The sequence below is a fragment of the Ambystoma mexicanum genome, chromosome 1p, assembly GCF_040938575.1.
Source record: "Ambystoma mexicanum isolate Mex_15411 chromosome 1p, UKY_AmexF1_1, whole genome shotgun sequence".
Taxonomy (NCBI): Eukaryota; Metazoa; Chordata; class Amphibia; order Caudata; family Ambystomatidae; genus Ambystoma; species Ambystoma mexicanum.
In genome coordinates this window covers 199,427,724-199,448,786 of record NC_090921.1, presented here as the reverse complement: position 1 = coordinate 199,448,786, position 21,063 = coordinate 199,427,724, and the positions used below count along the sequence as shown (strand labels likewise).

General features: G+C 43.7%; 1 protein-coding gene across 1 annotated transcript in view; it reads left to right on the top strand.

Moving 5' to 3' along the window:
* Positions 1–13,565, top strand: part of LOC138467544 (extracellular calcium-sensing receptor-like) — a 150,078-nt gene extending 136,513 nt beyond the window's left edge. Inside the window, exons 7-8 of the mRNA XM_069607691.1 lie at positions 7,279–7,427; positions 13,479–13,565. Coding sequence (XP_069463792.1) covers positions 7,279–7,427; positions 13,479–13,565 — 236 coding nt within the window. The remainder of the gene's footprint in view (positions 1–7,278; positions 7,428–13,478) is intronic.
* The last annotated feature ends 7,498 nt before the right edge of the window (positions 13,566–21,063 follow it).

The following is a 21,063-nucleotide window of genomic DNA, read 5'->3' as shown; positions in this document are numbered from 1 at the left end:
CATGGGGCCACCGGGGGCACTGTAAACCCAGGCAATGCCATCTGAGGGATACAGTGCTGTTGTTGAAACCCACACATTTAAGACTCTCTGCACCCCCGTTTCCATATATCCGGTTATCTCTATGCTTCTGGGTTCAAGGGGCAACATAAGCTCATTGGGACCTTTCTGTCTGGTGCTAACTGAACACCCAGTGGTACTGATCCCACCAGCAATCTCAGGTACTGCCTCACGAAAGGTTTTTGCAACAATCACAACTATCTTATGAAGATAAAAGCAAACAAGATGTTTACGCAAATGTCCGTTTTGTGATAGCCTCACAACATTGTGGATTGGCTGGGGTTCTCAAAATATATACGTCTGTCATCACCCATAATGTGTAAGCATGGGAAAGGGTCTTGCCAGGTATTTCGGTATTGGAATTAAATGGCCATTGATGGAAGCAGTTGCAAAATGGTGTGAGCACGTGGACATCATTGCATTGCCTGGCAGATGCCTAATACTTACACAAGCAAAAACTGTTGAGTGTGACAATGATTGTTTTTAACATGACTTCAGTAAAGGATGCAGATATTGCTTATAAATCGAATGGCTGAAGTCAGATCTCGTTAAGGCATTTTTGTTACATCAAAAGCACATTTATATAATCAATTAAGTCATTAACTCTCAGTAGACTGCTTTGAAAAAAACACTGGCAGGCCCTTTGAGTGCAATGTTTAACATTTACCGCTTGATTAAAGAAAGCTCAACGAGTTCCCATGAGGCAGTGTTTAGGTTGGGGAAGGGCAGGAACCGGGTGGCAATGGCCATAGGGTTTAGCATGCCTCTGAGCAGTCAATCAATACCCAACCAACATTGACATTTTAGGGCCCCATCCACTGCTCAAATTACTCAAAATGTTCTTGTAGCACATACTGCCGCCATCAGACTCACCCGCACTCTGAATGCCGCTGGTCCCGCCTCCGCCAAATCCCCCAGCCACCCATACATGCAGTGGACCACCCACCATCTTATCCCAAAATATCACTTGCAGCACTTCACACATGCAGACTACTACCCACATGCAACCAGAAGCTCTGGAGCAGCATGGCCCACAGCACGAGACCAGGGCCTCCCCATCATGACCGTAAGGTTGTGAATTGACGCGATGCGATTCACGGATGATGGTTTGAGGGCCACTTTCTTTTAGGCAAGGGGTGGGACACTGTTTTGAGGAAAGGGGTGGGACACTTTTTGAGGTGATGGGTGGGACACTTTCTTTTTGGGTGTCCTGTCCTATTTCTTGTCCCAGTCAGACTCTGCTTACTGTTCTGGTATTTATCTGCCTCAAAGGTTCCCAACGATGCTTCTATGATGATTTTGCTTCCTTGTTTGCTATTATCTCTAATCTTGCTACTCCTTAAATTCTGTTGACTTTCATATTCGTGTTTCTTCATCTGGTTCCTCTTCCTGTCCTTTGTTTTTTTTGCCTCTTGCCTATAATCTTAATCTACTTTCTCCCCCTGCCACCCATATCAAGAGCGGGGCTTTAGTCTTGATCTGTATTTATTTTGACTGTTTTCATCGTAGTTTAGTTTTCAAGTTCATTTGTATGCCATTGAGACTCAGATTATCCCCTTTTCTTTTAGTGACAAAATTCATCATCAGCTTTCTTCTTGTCATTCTGTGGTTCAATTACCAATGGCTTCTAGGTTTTTGAATCCCAAAAACACAGAAATAGTTTTCTTCCCTGCAACCCCATCTCATCACCCTCCCTTAACTATCTTGTTCCCCTCAGACTCAAAATCTTGGATTTATTGTTGATTCTTCTCTTTTTTCTACAACCCTACTTTTTCTTATATCGTTCATTTTTGTCGGTTTCATTTATATAACATCAGGAAAATGATGCCTCTTCTTACCTTTTCATCCACAAAATCTCTTCTTCAAACCTTAATATTATCACGTCTTAACTCTTCTGGTCCCTCTACATCAGTTTACCTAATTATGTTCTTCTTCCACTGTGCTCCATTCTTTATTCTTCTGTTTTCATTCTGTTTTGTCTTCCTTGGACTGCCAGTATGTTTCCTTATCTGGCTCGGCTTCGATGGATCCCAAGCAAACAGCATCCTGAGTTTCAGTTTTTGTTCTTAGTTTTCAAATCTATCCTTGACTAGACTCTCTAATATGTATGTTCTCTGATTTCTTTGTACTCTTCTTCTACATATCTATGTTCTGTTTTCCAGTTTTGCATTTCTGTTCTCCGGCCTCTTGTCCTTCTTCTCAGTTCCATTGATTCCAACTGCTTGCTCCTTTTTTCTGGAATTCCTTGCCTTTTCCTATCTCCTCATGTGTTACTCCTTTTCAATACAAAAAACCCCTGAAACGCCATCTCTTACATTTTGTCTCCTAAACCTTTCCTGGAAGCATCTTTGTTGTATTGGCTTTTGATTCATGATCTATCACCTTCATTTTGTACCATTTTGTTTATTCCTTGACAAGCACTTTCGATAAAAATACTTTAAAACATTGTGTAATTAAATAAATGCATGAACAAAACCAGAAATGACGTCTCACGGAACAACACTACTTTATCTTAATTCTAGTGCAAAAAGGACCCTAAGTCACATGGAATGGAAGAAGCAAGGAATCAGTGTTGGCTAAACATTTATTTTTTAAATGTTTCTTTTTATTATCAAACTCTTTATAAGATCAATACATATTTTCTTTAAAACCAGACTAACAAATGTATAATAAGTTATAAACATTTAGTACTTCCTAATATGGTGTTTCATTAAAGACAGTGTATATATCAAATGGATGTCAATTAATCTGACAGGCTTAAGATGAACTCTAATCTTGTACAGAAAATCTGCACGTGCAACATCGCAACAAGTGAACAAACTATCTATATTTTCGCCTTTAGGTTTTGTCAGAATCCACAAACTCTTTGTCACGTAAAGGAATACATTTAATTTACAGACAATTGCCATTCAAATGAATGCCAACATTAGGGAATTAATTTCACTTACAAAAAGTGCTATTCAAATAGATACTAATGTTATGCTCACCTGGTTCCCAAAGGGTGTCTGGTGGAACTGGACTGAATATGGACACTTTGAGTACCAAGTAATGCTTTTCAGCTTTTGTAATGCGCCTGTCGTGTTCTAGTACTTTATGAATTATATCTTGTGGGAATTATTGGATGGGTGCGCAATCGTATACATAGATGACACCTTGATATATTTCAGCCAACCACGAGGAACATGTTAGTCATGTGAAGGTGAATCTCGAGCGTATGCAGGAGTATGGACTCCCAGGATCTCAAGCGTATGCAGGAGCATGGACTCCCATGTATGCAGGAGTATGGCTGGTTGTCCGTCTGACTTTGAGGGCCCAACACCCTCCTCAGAATAACTGGAGGACTCAGCCAACGGCAAGATTAATACAAGGAAATCAGAAATCTCCGGTACATCTCAGCTCCTCATGGCTTGCGGCATAGTTTTGTAAAAGGATGTCATCATTACCTGGGCCCTTCCCTGAAAAACCTATCATCACAAGAGATTGGGTTTCGAGAGTACTATAACCTATAGGATGACCCTATAGGGGTTATTCTACTGGTTATTCTACTGGTCCTTGCATGCCAGGTGGCCGGCCTGTCCCATCCTCAAGAATCTATCTATTACAAGGTTGCAGAGTAATGGGCTCACTATTGGTTCATTCCCTTTGCCATCTACCCCAGGCTTTCTAAGCTATGATTGGTTAGAGCTGATATCCCCAGGCCTGGGACTTGACTTAGTTCTCATCTTCGGAAATGTGATGTGAACGTGTATGTGTCTGTATTGTAACTTGTGTGTACAACCTTTGTCTATGAGAACTCAAACCTCACGTTTGCAACACATATTGGTGTCTGCGTCTGATTTGCTGTGATCAGCTCCACTTTCCCACCACAGATGAATGACCATTGTCTCATTTGGCTGTATCACGTGTTTTGAGCCCACAAATATGAGCTCTTTAGCTCACATTTATGAGGATTTATTCAGTTTCTCTGCAGTTGGTCACCTTGTCGTCTGGAGAGTGAAATGTGTCTGAATATATCTGACCTTGGCTGTTAGCCTCCCTTGCTCTCTGTGCAGCCTGAATCAGCTTTGATTGTTTAATGCTCAGTGGATTGAGACCTGCTGTAATTTTCCTAACCTTTATAATGCAGTTTCTGCATTGTCCATGTTATGTTAGCTTCCGTATAGGTTAGTGATATGTGGTTGTATCAGGCTCCATGTATACTCCTGCATGTCCACTTGATCATTGTTAGAAGCATCAGCAAGCTTGTTCAGGATCTTTTGTGCCTTGCGGTTCTGCATTACTGCATTTGGCTATGCACAAAATGATAAAAGCATTGACAATATGTATATGTATCTGTCTGTTGGCTATAAAGCTGTGTAAGCAAGTTCTTCATGTATACAAGTGTGTGTTTGTGTAAAGTGGTGCAGAACTGTGATTGTGCTTCATGTCTTACACTGCTACATTGTGGTGTCAATAATGACGTCAGCATCGTGGTTTAGTCGAGACTGTCCATAAGGGTATTGTGTCCACAAACTCTTTTTCTTCTCCTATACCTGTGAAGACGCGTACATGATTGGTCTGTATGGCTGGCTGAGAGGATACCTTTCTATGTACTTGTCAATGATTGGTGCATTCCGGATTCATCTGAAATAAGATGGGAGTCGTGAGCATTTCTGGCTCTTCGTTGTGAATTGAATATCAGGTGATGAGGGGCATCCTTGGGACCCTCTCTTCAGAAGCAATTCTCCAATGACCATCATCAATATCAGTAAAAACAGTTCAAAGCTCTATTGGTTTTGCCAATTTCTATAGACGATTTATTCCAGACATCTCTTTGGTGGTACATGCAAACCCTGAGCTGCCCTTTATTATAAATATGGACTCATCTAGTGTAGCAATGGGGGCAGTTATGGTGCAAAAGGACTCACAGTCAGGTCAGATACACCCAGTAGCCTTTTATTCGAAGAGGTTTACCCCTGCAAAAAGAAACTATGCAATAACAGACAAAGAGCATTTAGTCGTAAAAGCAGCATTCAAGGAGTGGAGTTACCAACTCTTAGGGGTAAAACATCAGGTAGCTGTTTATAAGAATCATCCAAACCTCCAATATTTGAGAACAGTACAGGCCCAAACTGCTATACAATTCCATTGAGTACTTTTTGGGGCTTAATACGATTTCACCAACGCCTCTTGACCTGGATCACACAATGTAAAAGCTAAAGCATTATAAAGACTGGGATGTGAAAAAAGAAGAAATCAACCAAGTATATAGAGCACCACAACCCATGAATATTAACCCACCGCAGACGATTTCTGGGATCATTAAAGCTACTCCTGAATTCATAACGTTGCAAGAAGTTATTTGCATGGCTTTGCCACCTAAAAACCGACAAGCTTGTGTGGAAGAAAACACAGAAAGACAAAGAAGACAAGGACTGCCATATTTTCGAGAGCGACTGTTGTGCAAACAACCATAACTTGGTACAAAGTATGAAGCAGCTATCACAAATACAATCAAATCAAGTTGTACTACTGATAGCCTACCGTGCCGCAGGAAGTTATCCATCACATAGAAACCTGTGATGTGTGTGCTCAACACTAAAATCCTCTCAGAAGGAACCTCAAGGTCTTGTACAACCCATGCCAACCCCACCGACACCATGGTACACTATTTCTCTTGACTTCATAAACGACCTGCCCTCTAAGCATGACTACAATAAAGTACTAGTGGTGGTAGATCTATTATCAAAGAGGGCCCCTTTCATTGCACTTAAGGGGATACCGATGGCAGGGGTGCTAGCGCAAACTTTCCTGCAGCAAATTGTCAGGCAGTCACTTCATATTGAAATTCTGGAAGAGATGTTGCTCATTAGCTCAAATTTATATGTGTCTTTCCACCAATGGATAGACTAAACAAACTAATCAGACTTTAGAAAAATATCTTTGATGTTTGTTGTATTACACAGAGCAGGATAAGGTAGACCTCCTTTGGGTAGTAGAATATGCTCACTACAACTACACTCATAACTCTAACGGGTATGCACTCTACTATCTCATGCATGCATTGCATGCACCCTTACACATCCGTTTACACCATACCCAGAAGCTTTTGGAATGCCTGCTGTGAAGCAACTTCAGGACACCATTCTACACACAATACAACACACTAACCAACATTCACATCAGGCTAAAACTCAATACAAACAATAAGCTGATAAAAAAAGAAATAATCTGTACTATGTCATTGATTGGAAGGGTTACAGGTCTGTAGATAGAACCTGGGACTACAAATGTTCATGCTCCAAGACTGGTGAGATGTTTCCATAGGGAATGTCAAAACAAAGCAAAACCCAGAGACATAATTGTAGAGGGGGTATGAGGAGGAGTGCTGTCAGGAATCCATCATCAAAGACTATGCTAGGAACATCTTGCAGCATTCTGTTAAACAGGATATTATATCATGGCTCTTTTATTGTATATATTGGCCTAAGCCCAGTCGCTCTGCGAAGAAATCCACGTTGCAAAGTTCCGATTTAGATCGATTTAGCCGCCATTTTAGGTTCATCTGCCATTTTGATTCTCACTCCAAAGTCACCCTGAGTTCTAAAATGGTGGACATTGTTCTTCTGTTTGTAACTTGGCCATCCTTACATCTATATGTAAGTTAATGTCTAAACTGCTCGCAGGCCAAATGTTAGGGTCATGTAAGGAGACCTTGTCCTTCGTTGACCTGTAGATCAAAGATTACCTGTGCCAACGAAACTGATCCGCGAGCATATATTAAGTACAATGTTGTTTAAATACTGAATGTGAACACTTGCAGAACTGCATTGTATGAAATATATACGAAGGCTTAATGTTAAATCCAAAGGTACACTGCTGCCATTGTAACGTATTTGTGTATAAACTAAGAATAATCCATATGCATGTAGGTGAATAAATTAGAAGTGAACGTGGCACGAACCCCTATCCCGAGGAATGATTAACCTATAGATGGGCTGTACATCATGTTAGAAAATTGTATAAAAAGAGTGAGTGTTCTGATGTACAGCCCCACTCACTTCTCACACCGAAAGGGCTGGTATTCGCTGTGATGTACTAGGGCCAGATAGCTATCTGATACTTTGTTCCTTTGAAAACTGTTCAGTTGTAGAATAAAGATCTGTGTATCTTTGTAAGCCTGTGTTTGGTGTATTTCCTTTTGTGGTACTCAGCCTCGATATTCTCTTTTTGCTTTTACAGATGGCGCCCGAATAGGGACCCTCAAGATTGATGCCAGCTCGTTGAAGGTTGACACGGCTATCGGATCGGGATTGGACGCTGTAAAGGGGGCCCCTTTCTTGGATGAGAAGCGACACCTCAGCAGCGCTGCACGACCCGATCCCTGGACGGTGAGCACATGGTCCGAGTCGGCATCTTGACGAGGGTCCATATATCGAGGCGGGCAGATTTGCCGAAATCACCAACCATGAGGAAATCTTTGTTAGAAAACTTTGTAATCAGATTGAACCTCCTTAGGATTTGATCAGGTGAGTCGTGACCCGATTCTTAAGTATCTTGATAATTTGTTTTGGCGTATTGCACTCACAAGTTCAATTATTGACCAGGTAACACCAGTATTCTGATATGCCTGGGAAATTGTCTGCCTGCTTCAGGGCATTATTCTGCAAGGATAGACAATCTTTGGAATTTGGCCGACCGGCACCAATGAAGGGGTCGCCGGCGTGTACTATGAACTGTAAGCATGGCATTGGTAGTATAGTATTTAATGATATTTGGCACAGACAAACTAGACATGCTTCCGAACTTCAGTGACCAATCATTGGTAGTTTTGAAATCCCTCGCATTGAATACTTAGAATCTATACTATTGAAGAAAAAGGCTAGACCTGCAGCATTTGATGCATTACAGAATTGGAAGAAAGAAGCTTTGCAGCAGTTTAAGAATAGAGAAAAGTACGTGCGCCGTCATATGACGAATGCCAAAAAGCGGTGTTGTACGACCAAAATAAACAGTCTGAGTCAGTTAGGAATATGGATAGGGCTTTTTCACTTGGGATTCAGAAAATGTACCCTTCTAAAGACTTTCATGTATCTGATGAATTTATCGATAAACTATTAAACGAAGGCCTGGTGCCACTGCGCCACCTCCATATGTTCCTCTTCCTGCTGTTATTCCTCCTCCCATAGTTCCTCCTGCTGTTCCTCTTCCTCCAGTCGTTGTTCCTCCTCTTGTCGTTGCTCCTCGTCCCGTTCCTCCACCTTTGCCTGCTGTACCAGTAATAGCACCTCTGTTCCCTGATGTTCAAACCTACCCTCCCTCTTCCAAGTGGTTTGACACCGCTTGTAGTAGATCGGGGAGCAGGAGAAAAAACGTGAGTTAACTGCGTGGGCTAAGCATTGCATGGAGAAGGGTGAACAAGCTGATGTTTTTGCCACACTTTCTAATATAGACAATCTTCCTGAGAAAAACGTTTTTAGTGAAGGATTAGGAATTCATTTATGTCTAATGTGGAACAGGCTGAATGACATAGATCTCCCACAAGGATTGAGGGATCTGAATACTTTAGCTTTCTCTAGAGATACTGCAGAGAAGGTGATAGAGCATGTTGAGAGGATTCTTGAGTATAGAAGGGAGCTGGAAAGGTTACAGAATGGAGATGAATATTGTGATAGCTTGGACGTTATGTTCGTACAGAAATGTTTCCTTCCTTGTCGGAAATCGATAACTGAGGAAACACGAATTTGTATGAAAGATGCGATTAGATGGATCTCAGATATGTCGATAACTCCCGTAGAAGTATATGAGACTTATAGTCAGTATACGCCAGAGATGCAGAGTAAAGTGATACAGGTAATGGTAGAGTACCTACAGGATGAGTTTGTAAAGAAGAAGATTTGTTGTCCCGCAGAGTTATTGAGTATTTATAAGAGGGCTTTTTCATTTGACACTTCTTCAGCTGCTTTAGCGCTCGATTTGGCTCTGTTGCTTAGTAAGTGTTCGGAGTTGCCTACTTCTCAGTTGCCTATGAGAGAGGTCCCTCCGACATTTGTCCCAAAAGTCGAGGTTCCAGCGGATGATGGAACAAGTGCGCAAGCCTATGAAATTCCTGCACATTATGTGTCGTAGTTTTTTCATGTCCTGTTCATGAGACAGGAAGTGAACACCATTAAACAATCTATTCCCGACATTAGGAAGAATCCGACAGGGTTCTACAAAGAAATAGAGTCTGTCTTGCAATCATCGGTATTCACCTTAAGTGATATTGATTTGTTATTTGCTGTACTCCTGCCTGTTGACTTGTGGAAACAGATTAGAACTGTAGATGATGTACCAGGGCTAGGAGATACATGGACTAACATGGTTAGACTCGATGGAGAAAGGCTAGCTGGCGAAAGGCCGCCTCAGGTAATACTAACTTTGCTTGACAGAATAGTTACGAAATTGAAAACTATAATTCCTGAAAAGAGAATTATTTGGGACAAGCTTACGGCCTGTGTCCAAGGGAAGTCTGAGGGTGCTACTGAGTTCTTTAATCGGTTCGAACAGGTGTTTTCAGATTTCAGTGGACAAGACCTAGGGACAGAGTCTGGTAAAAGATTATTCGTGGACAAATTTATGCGTGGATGGCTGCCTGACATCCAGTCGTAAATTATGTCATCTGAGAGCACTTGGCAAGAAAAGTCTCAATCAGAAGTATTGCACATGGCTCATTACTATGAGAATCGTGTCAATAACGAAAAAGAAAGAGTTGAAAAGAGAAAAGGAGACTTCAAGACGAAAGTACTATTGCAGCAAATTGTTAGAGGCCCTAGAGGGGGTAATTCTCAATTTAGAGGTCAGTACGTTCCGCAGGGAAATGCGCCCTTGGGTCCTGTAAACATTAACCAGTGTGCTTATTGTAGACAAGAGGGTAATTGGCGTGCACAATGGCCGATCCTCCAGCAGAGGTCAAATAACACATTTGGAAATATGGGTAGACCATCCAGAGGTCACCCAGGTTTAGGGAGTCCTGGTAGAGGTCAGTTTTCACAGGATTCACAGCAATCTTTTTCGCAGGACAATCAGGCATTGAGTGTGAATAATAGAAACATTTTTATCATCTTTCTGCTGCTTACCTCTCTGAAGAACTTCCTTTTGACGACATTCTGTTTCACTAGGATTGCCCGAAACAGGGTTTGGAACCAACGTCTATTCCCGTTAATCAGAAAGGTCCCTACGTTGAGATGTTAGTTGGAAATAGGAAACATCTTTTCTTGATAGATACAGGGGCACAGAAGTGTTCCATTGACCATTCACGGGTTCCAAATATTCCACTTTCAGGGCAAACCAATGTTTCTGTAGGGATTTCTGGCACACCAGTTGTCTGTCCGGTTTCTTCGCCGGTACCGATTACCTTGGGTCCATTTTCGGACCATTGTCCATTCCTTTTGACTATGAATTGTGGAGAGAATTTGTTGGGGTTGAATCTGTTGAAGGATTTAAATGCGGTAATTCATTGCTATTCTGATGGAGTGCATTTGACGATTTCACCACAGCAACTTTCTGCCTCTCAATTCTTGACCAGACCTTTGCCGCCGGAATTTAGTCATGTTCCGGAGTATTTGTGGGCTATTGATGATAATGACGTCAGTGTCTTGCAATTCGAACCTGTTAAGATTATCTTGAAACATGGAGTAAAGCTGCCACATATTCCCCAATATAAGATCTCAGTCGATGGTGAGCAAGTTTTGAAATGCATCGTCTCCGATTTTGTGCATCGAGGGGTGATTGAGGAAATTGCAGGTAGTTTGTGCAATAGTCTGATTTTACCCGTGTACAAAAAAGGCGATAATGCAATTCCTTTTAATTTCATAATTGATTTACGTGCCATCAATAAGATCGTTCATCCACAATTTCCAATTGTGCCTGATGTGATGACAATATTAACCATGATTTCGGCTTCAGCTACTCATTTTAGTGTTTTGGATCTAAAGAACGCTTTCTTTAGTATTCCTATACACAAAGACAGTAGATACCTGTTTGCGTTCACCCTAGGGGGATGTTCGTTTACCTTTACCCATGCACCGTAAGGTTACACGGAAAGTCCTAGTATCTATAGTAGGGCTTTGAAAGAGCAGCTCGATACCCTTGAGTTGCCCTCTACTTGTACACTGCTTCAATATGTTGATGACTTGCTTTTAGCTGCTGACTCAGAGAGCGCTTGTAAGGAAGGGAACTGTGTTGTTGTTTATTCATTTGGCTAAACAGGAACATAAGCGTTTGCTTGAAAATGTCAATACTGTTGTCAGGAGGTCTCCTATTAAGGCTATCTCCTGTCAAAGGAAGGAAGAAGGTTGACGCCTGAACGGATAAAACTCATTTCTAGCATGTCTGTCCCAAATACGCAGAAGGAAGTTAGATAGGTATGGCTTCTTACTGTAGGCAGGAGATCCCCAATTTCTCACTAGTGATTAAAACAATGTTGGCTTTGATGAAGAAGGGCATTTCTTCGCCATTACCGTGGAACTTGGAACACCAGCAAGCATTTGATTTGCTCAAGACTTCATTGTGCTCTGCACCAGTTTTGGGCACACCAAACTATGAAAAGGCCTTTGTGTTGTATGTGCATGAATGTGATGGATGTACTTTGGCTGTATTAACGCAGGAACATGGAGGGAAGAATAGGCCATGCGGCTACTTTTCTTCTGCCCTTGTTCCTGTAGCATGCGCTTTGCCAAGATGTTTGCGAGCTCTCGCTGCTGCTGCTGTGTCCGTAAAACAGAGCGAGGGAATGGTCCTAGGTCATGCTTTAACTCTGATGGTACCTCACTCTGTAGATGTTCTATTAAACAGAACACAAACACAACACCTCACCACGGCATGATTAACAAGATACGAATTGATCTTGTTTGCACCGCACATATAAATTAAGAGGTGTTGTGTTCTTAATCCGGCTGAAATTTTCCTTTTCCCGCAAGGTACTGCTTGTAGTGACGAAGAGTCACCTGACTGCCTTTACACTACCAAACAAGAGACAAAGGGTGGAATCGATCTGAAAGATAATCAACAAGGGGAGCTGTTTTGCGATGGCTCCTGCTTCAAACATCCGGATAGTACATCCACAGCTGCTTATGCAATCACTACATTGAGCATGTTCGTGGAAACAAAGAGAATCACGCATAACTCTGTGCAGGCGGCAGAGATTATAGCATTGACCCGTGCTTGTGAACTTTCCGAAGGGCTTACAGTAAACATATATACTGACAGGGTGGTTCACAACTTCTGTTGACTTTGGGCAGAAAGAGGTTTCTTGACTTCACATGGTACAAAAATTAAACATGGCTCCTTGACAGTACGGTTACTTTCAGCGCTTGCACTCCCTACTCAGCTAGCTATCATAAAATGTGCAGCGCATCGGAAGATTATAGGTCATGTAGGAAAAGGGAACGTTTTTGTTGACCAGATAGCCAAACAGACTGCCACTGATCTCTCTTCAGAAATGTATACTTCAAGAGAAGGCACAAATGCCTGTACTTTGGATGAGGGTATTGATTCCGTAAGGGGTATCCAAGCCGATGCCACATTAGAAGAATCTAAGAAGTGGGCTGACGGTTTGGGGAGACTGGATGATGATGGGTGTTTGGTTGGACAAAGTTGAAGGAAAGTGGTTACTGCCTGACGCATATATTATGATGGTGGTTGTTATGGCTCATGGTTCCACTCATATATGTGCATGTAAAATCACTAAAATGTTGCAATATGTGTGGGTAAATGACAAAATCCCTAAAGTAGCTGAACGCTTCGTTCAGGGGTGCATGATTTGTTTGCATCATAATGTGGGAAAGGGCACATCAACTCCTAGGGGTAGTTTTGGTCCACCTTCCGTCCCCTTCCAGGTTATTCATTTTGATTTTATTGAGATGGAGCGTTGCAACAATTTCAAGTATCTATCTGTCGTCAGCTGTGCTTTCAGAAAATGGATTGAAGCCTATCCTGTCAAAGATGCCACAGCTATGACCACGGCAAAGACTATGTTAAAGGAATATTTTCCAAGATTTGGGATGCAGAGAGTCATCTGGTCGGACAATGGTCCACACTTTATCGCTGCTGTAATTCTGCAGATATGCACAGGATTACAGATCGATAAACGGTTCCATTCGGCTAGACACGCTCAGAGTGCTGGACTAGAAGAAAGACACAATGGCATCATCAAGAACAAGCTTGCTAAGACGTGTGCCGGCACCAAACTAAAATGGCCGGACGCCTTACCGATCGTGTTGTTATCTATGCGAACAACCCCTCAAACTAAGACTGGGCTTTTACCCTTTGAGGTGGTTATGGGTAGGCCCTTTAATATTTGGAATGTTCTGAAGTCTCGTCCTTTACGAGACGTCGAAAATGTACTTCTCTCTGACTATTGTGGCCAGTTAACTAAAAATCTGTATTCGATTTATCATCAGGTGCGAGAGGCTTTACCTGTACGTTACGAGGGCCCCGGTCACAGCATACGACCCGGAGAGTGGATCCTCACGAAATCGTTTGAGTGATCTTCTTGCCTCGCACTTTGCTGGTGGGCCCCTTCCAAGTTTTGCTGGTCACACAGACTGAGGTGCAGGTAGCAGGCCGGGAGCATTGGATACACGCGTCGCACACCAAGAGGATTCCACACTCAGTGCCCCACGATACAGAAGATGCAGAACCCCTCACCAATGCTGCAACCAACGATCACGATGCAGCAGCCAGTATCGAGAGTGCATCAGAGATTCTCCCTGAGCCCGTGAGGTCTAGGGAAACAGCCATTTCATCTTCACACTCTCCAACAGTTTTGTTTCCGGAAGTTGCTCTTGTTTCTGATCTTGCTTCCATTCATTCGCCACTTCCAGTGAGAAGTGACGACACGTTGTTCACAGATTACTCAGTACCAGGGACCACAAGGTACGATCTGCGTCCGAGGAAATAAACTTACTGCACGGTTTGGCTGTGCCATCAAGGAAAATCATTGAAGGGCTTGTCTTTTTGGCCCGATCATTTGTACATAAGGGGATTCAGTAGGCTAGGGTTTGTGGAAAGATTAAGAAAACGCTCGGCCTGGAGGACGCCAGCAAATAACATTTGTGCTTTTGTTTGAAGAATACAATGCTTGCAACTGCTCCCGCACGCACAGAACAGATAAGAACATGTGTGACCTGCTGCGAAAATTGACAATCCACTGTGTGGGCCCCGAAAACGTATTGCTGTCTTGTGATAATGTTAATTGGTTTCACAATAGTCAGTAGTTTTAGGTTTCTGGTATCTAGAAGAAGTACATCCGTTTGAGAATTTGTTACCTACTGAAAATGTACCTACTGCTTCTCCTCCTTTCATGCATCTGCATACTCCTAGAGACTCTCAGCACAGACAGAATTATCACAACACACTATTACTCATCAGGAATGCTACACATGCCATTTTTAACAAATCTAATTGTTGGATCTGTTCACATTTACCGCAACACGGGGATAAGGGGTTAGGTTGGTATATTCATCCTTTACCTTTGACAACTGCTTGCTATGCTTCTCTTAGACCACTATTCTTTGGCCAATGGAACAATAGCATCTCGGGGAATTTCGATGGGACTTACTTGAACTTGTTTGAAAAAAGTGTTCGGACGTCCCTGGGATGCCCGCTTTTTGCAAATAGGAGTAATCTTAATGTTACTTCTATTAGGCCTTCTGATAGAGTGTCCCATCCTTTTCAATCTTTGATCTCTACCAAGACGGATCCTATAGGCAATAAGGATGCCACGCCTCCTTCCTACGCTGTTAACCATAGCCCCAATTCAGTTTCTTTCTGCATACAAAGGAATGGTACTCGGTTAATGGGTGATTTTAAAGCTTGCGCCAATATTGTGCGCGGACAGATCCTTGTATGTAGGCGAACCTGTCTACTTCGTTTGCAGTAATGTAGCATTTCCATGGTTACCCAGGGATTGGCAGGGGACTTGTTATTTAGGGATTCTGTTACCCGGGGTATTCATTGCAAGTACTGTACAGATTTCAAAGGCTCGTCCAAGACGGGGCGAGTATGGTGACACTTCAGCACAAGTTCTGGGCAATGTAGCTAAATCCTTTGTGCCATTTTGGGGGCAAATAATAAACTCTGAAGATATCAGGAGACTAGCGAGAGTACTGGAGAGGACCATCAACCGGACCACTGACATACTCTATAACATGATTATAGAACACAAAGCAATAAGGTTAGTATCACTTCAGAACCGGATAGCATTATATGTCATCCTGGCTGAGCGTGGTGGGTATGTAAATTGGTGGGGTCCGCTTGCTGTGTTTTCGTACCAGATTTCTCCGCAACTATCTTTAAGGCAATACAGAATCTGTATGTCCTAAGTTCAGAAGTGCATGTTCCCGAGGGAAACTGGGATCTTAGTGCTTGGTTCTGGGACGTCTTGCGATCCTGGGGTTGGAAATTACTTTTGGTCTTGCTGATTATTTTGGGTATTCTGTTGTTTCTTTGTTGTTGTATACAATGTCTTCTGGTATATGTTTGATGTTAGGAGGATGTTGCGCACAAGCGATGGGTACATTAGGACATAAGGTATACGTCCCAGAAAAGATCTCCAAGCAATACGTGCTAAAATAAATCTTAGTATCTGATCTTATGGCAATTGATATCTCCGATAGTGATTCAGGATGTATGGATATTGAGATGTGGAGTTACTCGTAAAGTGACTAGAAGTGGTTTAGCGCTTAGCTTAGGCCAAAAGGAGGGTTTGTTAAATGGGATATTATATCATGTCTCTTTTATTGTATGTATTGGCCTAAGCCCAGTCGTTCTGCGAAGAAATCCGCGTTGCAAAGTTCCAACCTTAGATCGATTTAGCCGCCATTTTAGGTTCATCCGCCATTTTGATTCTCACTCCAAAGTCACCCTGAGTTCTAAAATGGTGGACATTGTTCTTCTGTTTGTTTCTTGGCCGTCCTGACCTCCATATGTAAGTTAATGTCTAAACTGCCCGCAGGCCAAATGTTAGGGTCATGTAAACTGCATTGTATGAAATATGTATGAAGGCTTAATGTTAAATCCAAAGGTACACTGCTGCCATTGTGACTTATTTCTGTATAAACTAGGAATAATCCATTTGCATTTAGGAGAAAAAATTAGAAGTGAACGCGGCACGAACCCCTAGCCCGAGGAATGATTAACCTGTAGATGGGCTGGACATCATGTTAGAAAATTGTATAAAAAGAGTGAGTGTTCTGATGTACAGCCCCACTCACTTCTCACACCGAAATGGCTGGTATTCGCTGTGATGTACTGAGGGCCAGATAGCTATCTGATACTTTGCTCCTTTGAAAACTGTTCAGTTGTATAATAAAGATCTGTGTATCTTTGTTAGCCCGTGTTTGGTGTATTTCCTTTTGTGGTACTCAGCCTCGATATTCTCTTTTTGCTTTTACAATTCCAGCATCTAAAATCTTGATGACATGGGCATGCCTATTGCACCACCATCATTTTAAGATGGATGCCTGTTTAGCAATTGGAAAAACCACCAAGATGGCTTCTGTTTGGTCCTAAAGAGTCAAGCAGTAACAAGCAGTGAAGTGCTACAGAAGTTTGGACTATATAAACCCCAACCCAACCCCACCATATGAATCCCAGTGAGGTCCCATAAGAAGTATCTGACGTAAGCCTGTGTTCATCCATTTCAGACTGTAAACTTTCAGAACGTGCTTCGTTCTCTGAGCATTCCAGAGTATAAGCCATCAAGGAGTAAGTGGCTTAGGCACCTATGAAGTCAAAGGGTTGTTCTCTGTATTCCGTGCAGCCCAGAAAGTTGCTCAATCTCAAGGGAATGGGCCCCCAGCGCCAGCGGCACCAACACCAGATCATTAGCTGAATCGTGGCCCACGCGAACCCTCACTGCTTCAGTTTATCAGCCCAAGTTGCAATGCACATGTTTTTAGAATTACTCGTGATGCCGCTCCTGCGCATAACCAACCCTTGAAGTTAACAGGCCTGCTTCTCTGGCGCACCACCTAACTACAGTGCGCACATCTTCCGGAACTAAAACAGGATTTGTGAAGACAACTATTCCTGAATCTTAAATGCGCACTAAAACAAGCACATTTGCGCATTTCTAGCAAGGTTACAGTGAGCATAGAACGTTCAAGAAATTACTATCATCGCTCATTTACAACAGACTGCAGTGCGCGTTGTGATTGTTCATAACCTCGATGGAGTTTCACCCTCTGAAAGGATAAATTGACCTGCAAAAGAGAAAGGAAGGAACACATTAATATCAGACCAGATTATTATTGAAACAGTAAGAAAACTTATAACACTCAAAGCCTATTCTTGGAGAAATACCATCGCTGGTACTCATGAACATTGTCATTTGCAGATAACAGAAAGCAGACTCTATGCAACATGTCCTTCGATGTTCATCACAGAAAAACAGTGCTGGTAAGCCAATTTATGTGTGCTGGGTGAGGAAGTACGGAAGTTAAGCTATGAGCAAGCTATTTCGTATTGAAAAGGAGCCTCTTAGTTTTCCGTTTGTCATTTGTCACTGGCAGCAATGCATCTAATAAGGAGCAGTGAAGCAAGGTACACAGCGTCACGCCGCCATTCCTCACAGCGTCACGTCATCACTCATCAAAGCCCCCATAACACCAACAATCCTATCTCTTTTGATGCAAGGGCGGTGTTACGTTGACGTCTCTAGGACAACGGGGGCGGGAGGGACAGGGAGAGCGGTAGGAATGGGAAGTGACGCAGGAGGGGGAGGGTAAGGGCAGTTGAAGTTGAATGTTGAATAAAGAAGCACGTGAATCGCAGCTCCCGGTGTCCGTGTGATTATTGATGCGCCACGCGCCCCGCCTCTCACCAGACCATAACAATGGTGACGAGGGTGGCTGCACACGTGGTGCTGTGGCTACCTCAAAGAGGTAGAGAACAATCAGATGGTGCTTGTGCCACACCAGGCGGCCATCCAACGTCAGTGAGAGGCAGAGCCAGATCCTGCATAGGAGACCTCACCCAGACCCCACAGCCCTGATGGATGGTGCTCATGCCCCAGCGGCGGCCATCAAGAAGAGAGAACTACTAGCAACAGATCCAGTAAGTGAACACACTTCCTAAAAGAATGTCAGGTCAAGATGATGGACAAGGGGCTCAATCTCAAGGGAATGGGCCCCCAGCGCCAGCGGCACCAACACCAGATCACATGCCGTACTAGCTACCAGTCACACTGGCAGCCCAGATGCCAGGAGCATTTGCGTGACAGACACATGCAACATGGTTCCCAGATGGACCAAATGGATCAGGGACTTCGATCTGTACATGGGAGCTACAGGACCCGTCGCTGACGCAAGGCAAGTGTGCCTCCTAAAACTAGCTCTAGGCTCTGCCACACGCGACATCATCGACGAAATGCCCCAAGATTTCATAGACTCCATTCAAGATCTTAAAGACACGCTGGCAGCTTATTTTGTGCCGCACACCAATGTTGACTACGAAAGACACTTGTTTCACAGCACCAAACAGGCAAAAGGGGAGACCATTGATGCATATGTGATGCGATTACGCACCAAGCTAAAACACTGCGACTTCGCAAACTACTCGAATACTGAGGCCCTGAGGTCACAAATCATATCAGGGTGTGAATCACAAGCCTTCCGCAGGAAGCTACTCCAGAAATCCCGGACATTGGAGGAAATCCTAGTGCTAGCAAGGGTTGAAAGGGCCATTGACTCCCAAGTAGAAAGATTTGGGAACACCAATGCCGGAGAGAACCTAAACAGATTGCAGCAAGAGAATAAGTCGGAAGAACTTTTCTGTTACAAGTGCGGGTTCAAGTACCCACATGAAGGAACATGCCCCACAGTCAGACAACACTGCACTTCCTGTGGCGAAGAAGGACATTTCAAGGCAGTATGCAGGCTATTCCAAGACCGATGGAGAGACCAACCCAAAGACAAAACTTCTCGTCCGAGAAGTCGATACGGGGGATCGTCTAACACCAACCCAGCCCCAAGCATCTCCAACACCCAGAATCAAACCCTGGGTGACCAGAGAGACAGCGACTCTGGAGAAGACTGACAGAAAAGGAGAGAAAGAAGGCGGTTTGTAATGCACGCACGACCCGAACGTAGATCGAGAAGACACGTATGATACTTGGTGGAACAATCCCCTACCGAGTCTGACCCCAGCTCATCGGGGAGTGACCAGAAGAGGAAGGCATACGTCTACGCCCTGGGCAACTCCACGTCGACAGCTCACAGTCCGACACTCATCATTAAACTACAAGAGAGACCAACTGAGTTTCTTATAGACACCGGAGCCACCGTCAATGTGGTAAGTGAAAAGATCTACTCTGAACTTCCCCAAAAACCCAAGCTCCATCCAGCTACTGTTGACATATACGCCTACGCATACACCCTTGAGATGCTTGGGACAATTCAGTGGGCTCTGCCGCTACAAAGGGCAGGAAATGTGGGTTCCGATGCATGTTCTAGCCAGAGAGACAGACAGAGGCTGCATCTCGAGTTTTAAGGCGGCCGCTGATATGGGCCTGATACACATACTCTACACATAATGGTCCACAAATACATATACCTGGTAGAAATGATAAACAATCTATACCCAAAAATATTCAAAGGAATCGGAAAACTCAAAAACTGGCAAATCAACTCCACATGGACAGCTCCCTACGCCCCGTAGCTCAATCGTACTGCAGAATTCCAGTCAACATTCAAAAGAAAGTTGAGGACGAGCTCCAGAAACTGCTGGAACAAGACATTATCGAAAAGGCCACTGGCCCACCACATGGGTATCTCCAATCGTCCTAGTCCCCAAGAAGGGATCTGAGGCCATTAGGCTACATGTAGACATGCAACGCCCAATTCAAGCCATCAAAAGGGAGAGATACCCTGCGTCCCGGATCACAGACATGATTCACTTATTGAACGGGGCGAAAGTCTTCTCCAAGCTTGACCTGCAAAAGGGGTACCACCAGTTGGTACTACATCCCGAGAGCCGCACCATAACAATTTTGCCACTCACGTCGGCCTCTTTCGGGTGTCCTCGGTAGCAGAAACATTCCAGGCAGAGGTTCACAATATTATTACGCATATCCCGAACTGTCTTAACTATTCAGACAACATCCTAGTCTTTGGAGCCGACGTGACCAAACACGACGCAACACTAATGAAGGTATGTAAGGCCCTACATGATGCCAATATCACGTTAAACAAGGACAAGTGTGAGCTCCGCAAAAACACACTCAAATTCTTCAGTCATGTCTTCCCAGAATCGGGAATGACCCCAGACCCGGACAAGGTTGCGGCCCTGAATGACTCCTCCGCCCCAACCAATGTGTCTGAACTTCGAACCTTTCTGGGCCTGGCCAGCTATTGCAACTGATATATTCGGGACTTTGCGTCGGTCAGCGAAACGCTAAGGAGGTTAACCCATCAGGACGAAAAATTTGAGTGGACCGGCGACTGACAAAAGGCCTTAGAAATAATAAGGGAGAGAGTCACGAAAGCGGAAAACATGTCATATTATGACCCCAACAGGAAGACTGAGCTGACGGTCGACGGCAGCCCCGTGGGCTTAGGAGCCATCCTATTGCAACTTGATCCACTGGACCCCTCACAGAAACACACAGTGGCCTATGCCAGCCGCAGCCTGTCCACCAGCGAACAGGCGTACTCTCAAGCAGAGAAGGAAGGGCTTGCCGTCGTATGGGCGTGCAAGCATTTCCATCTGCTACTGTAAGGGAAACCATTCCAAGTCGTCATGGACCATCAAGCCATACTATTTCTGTACGGCAATCCGCAAGCCAAAATGCCTCCGCAAATTGTCCGGTGCTGGCTAAGACTACAAGACTATGCGTTTGATATCATCCACAGGCCAGGAAAAGGTGAGAACCCAGGTGACTTCCTGTTGAGAAGACCACGGGGGTATAGCAAACCAGAACCATCAGTGGCTGACAGATACCTAAGATACCTTGTCCACCAGACCACACCAGTGGGAGTCAATATG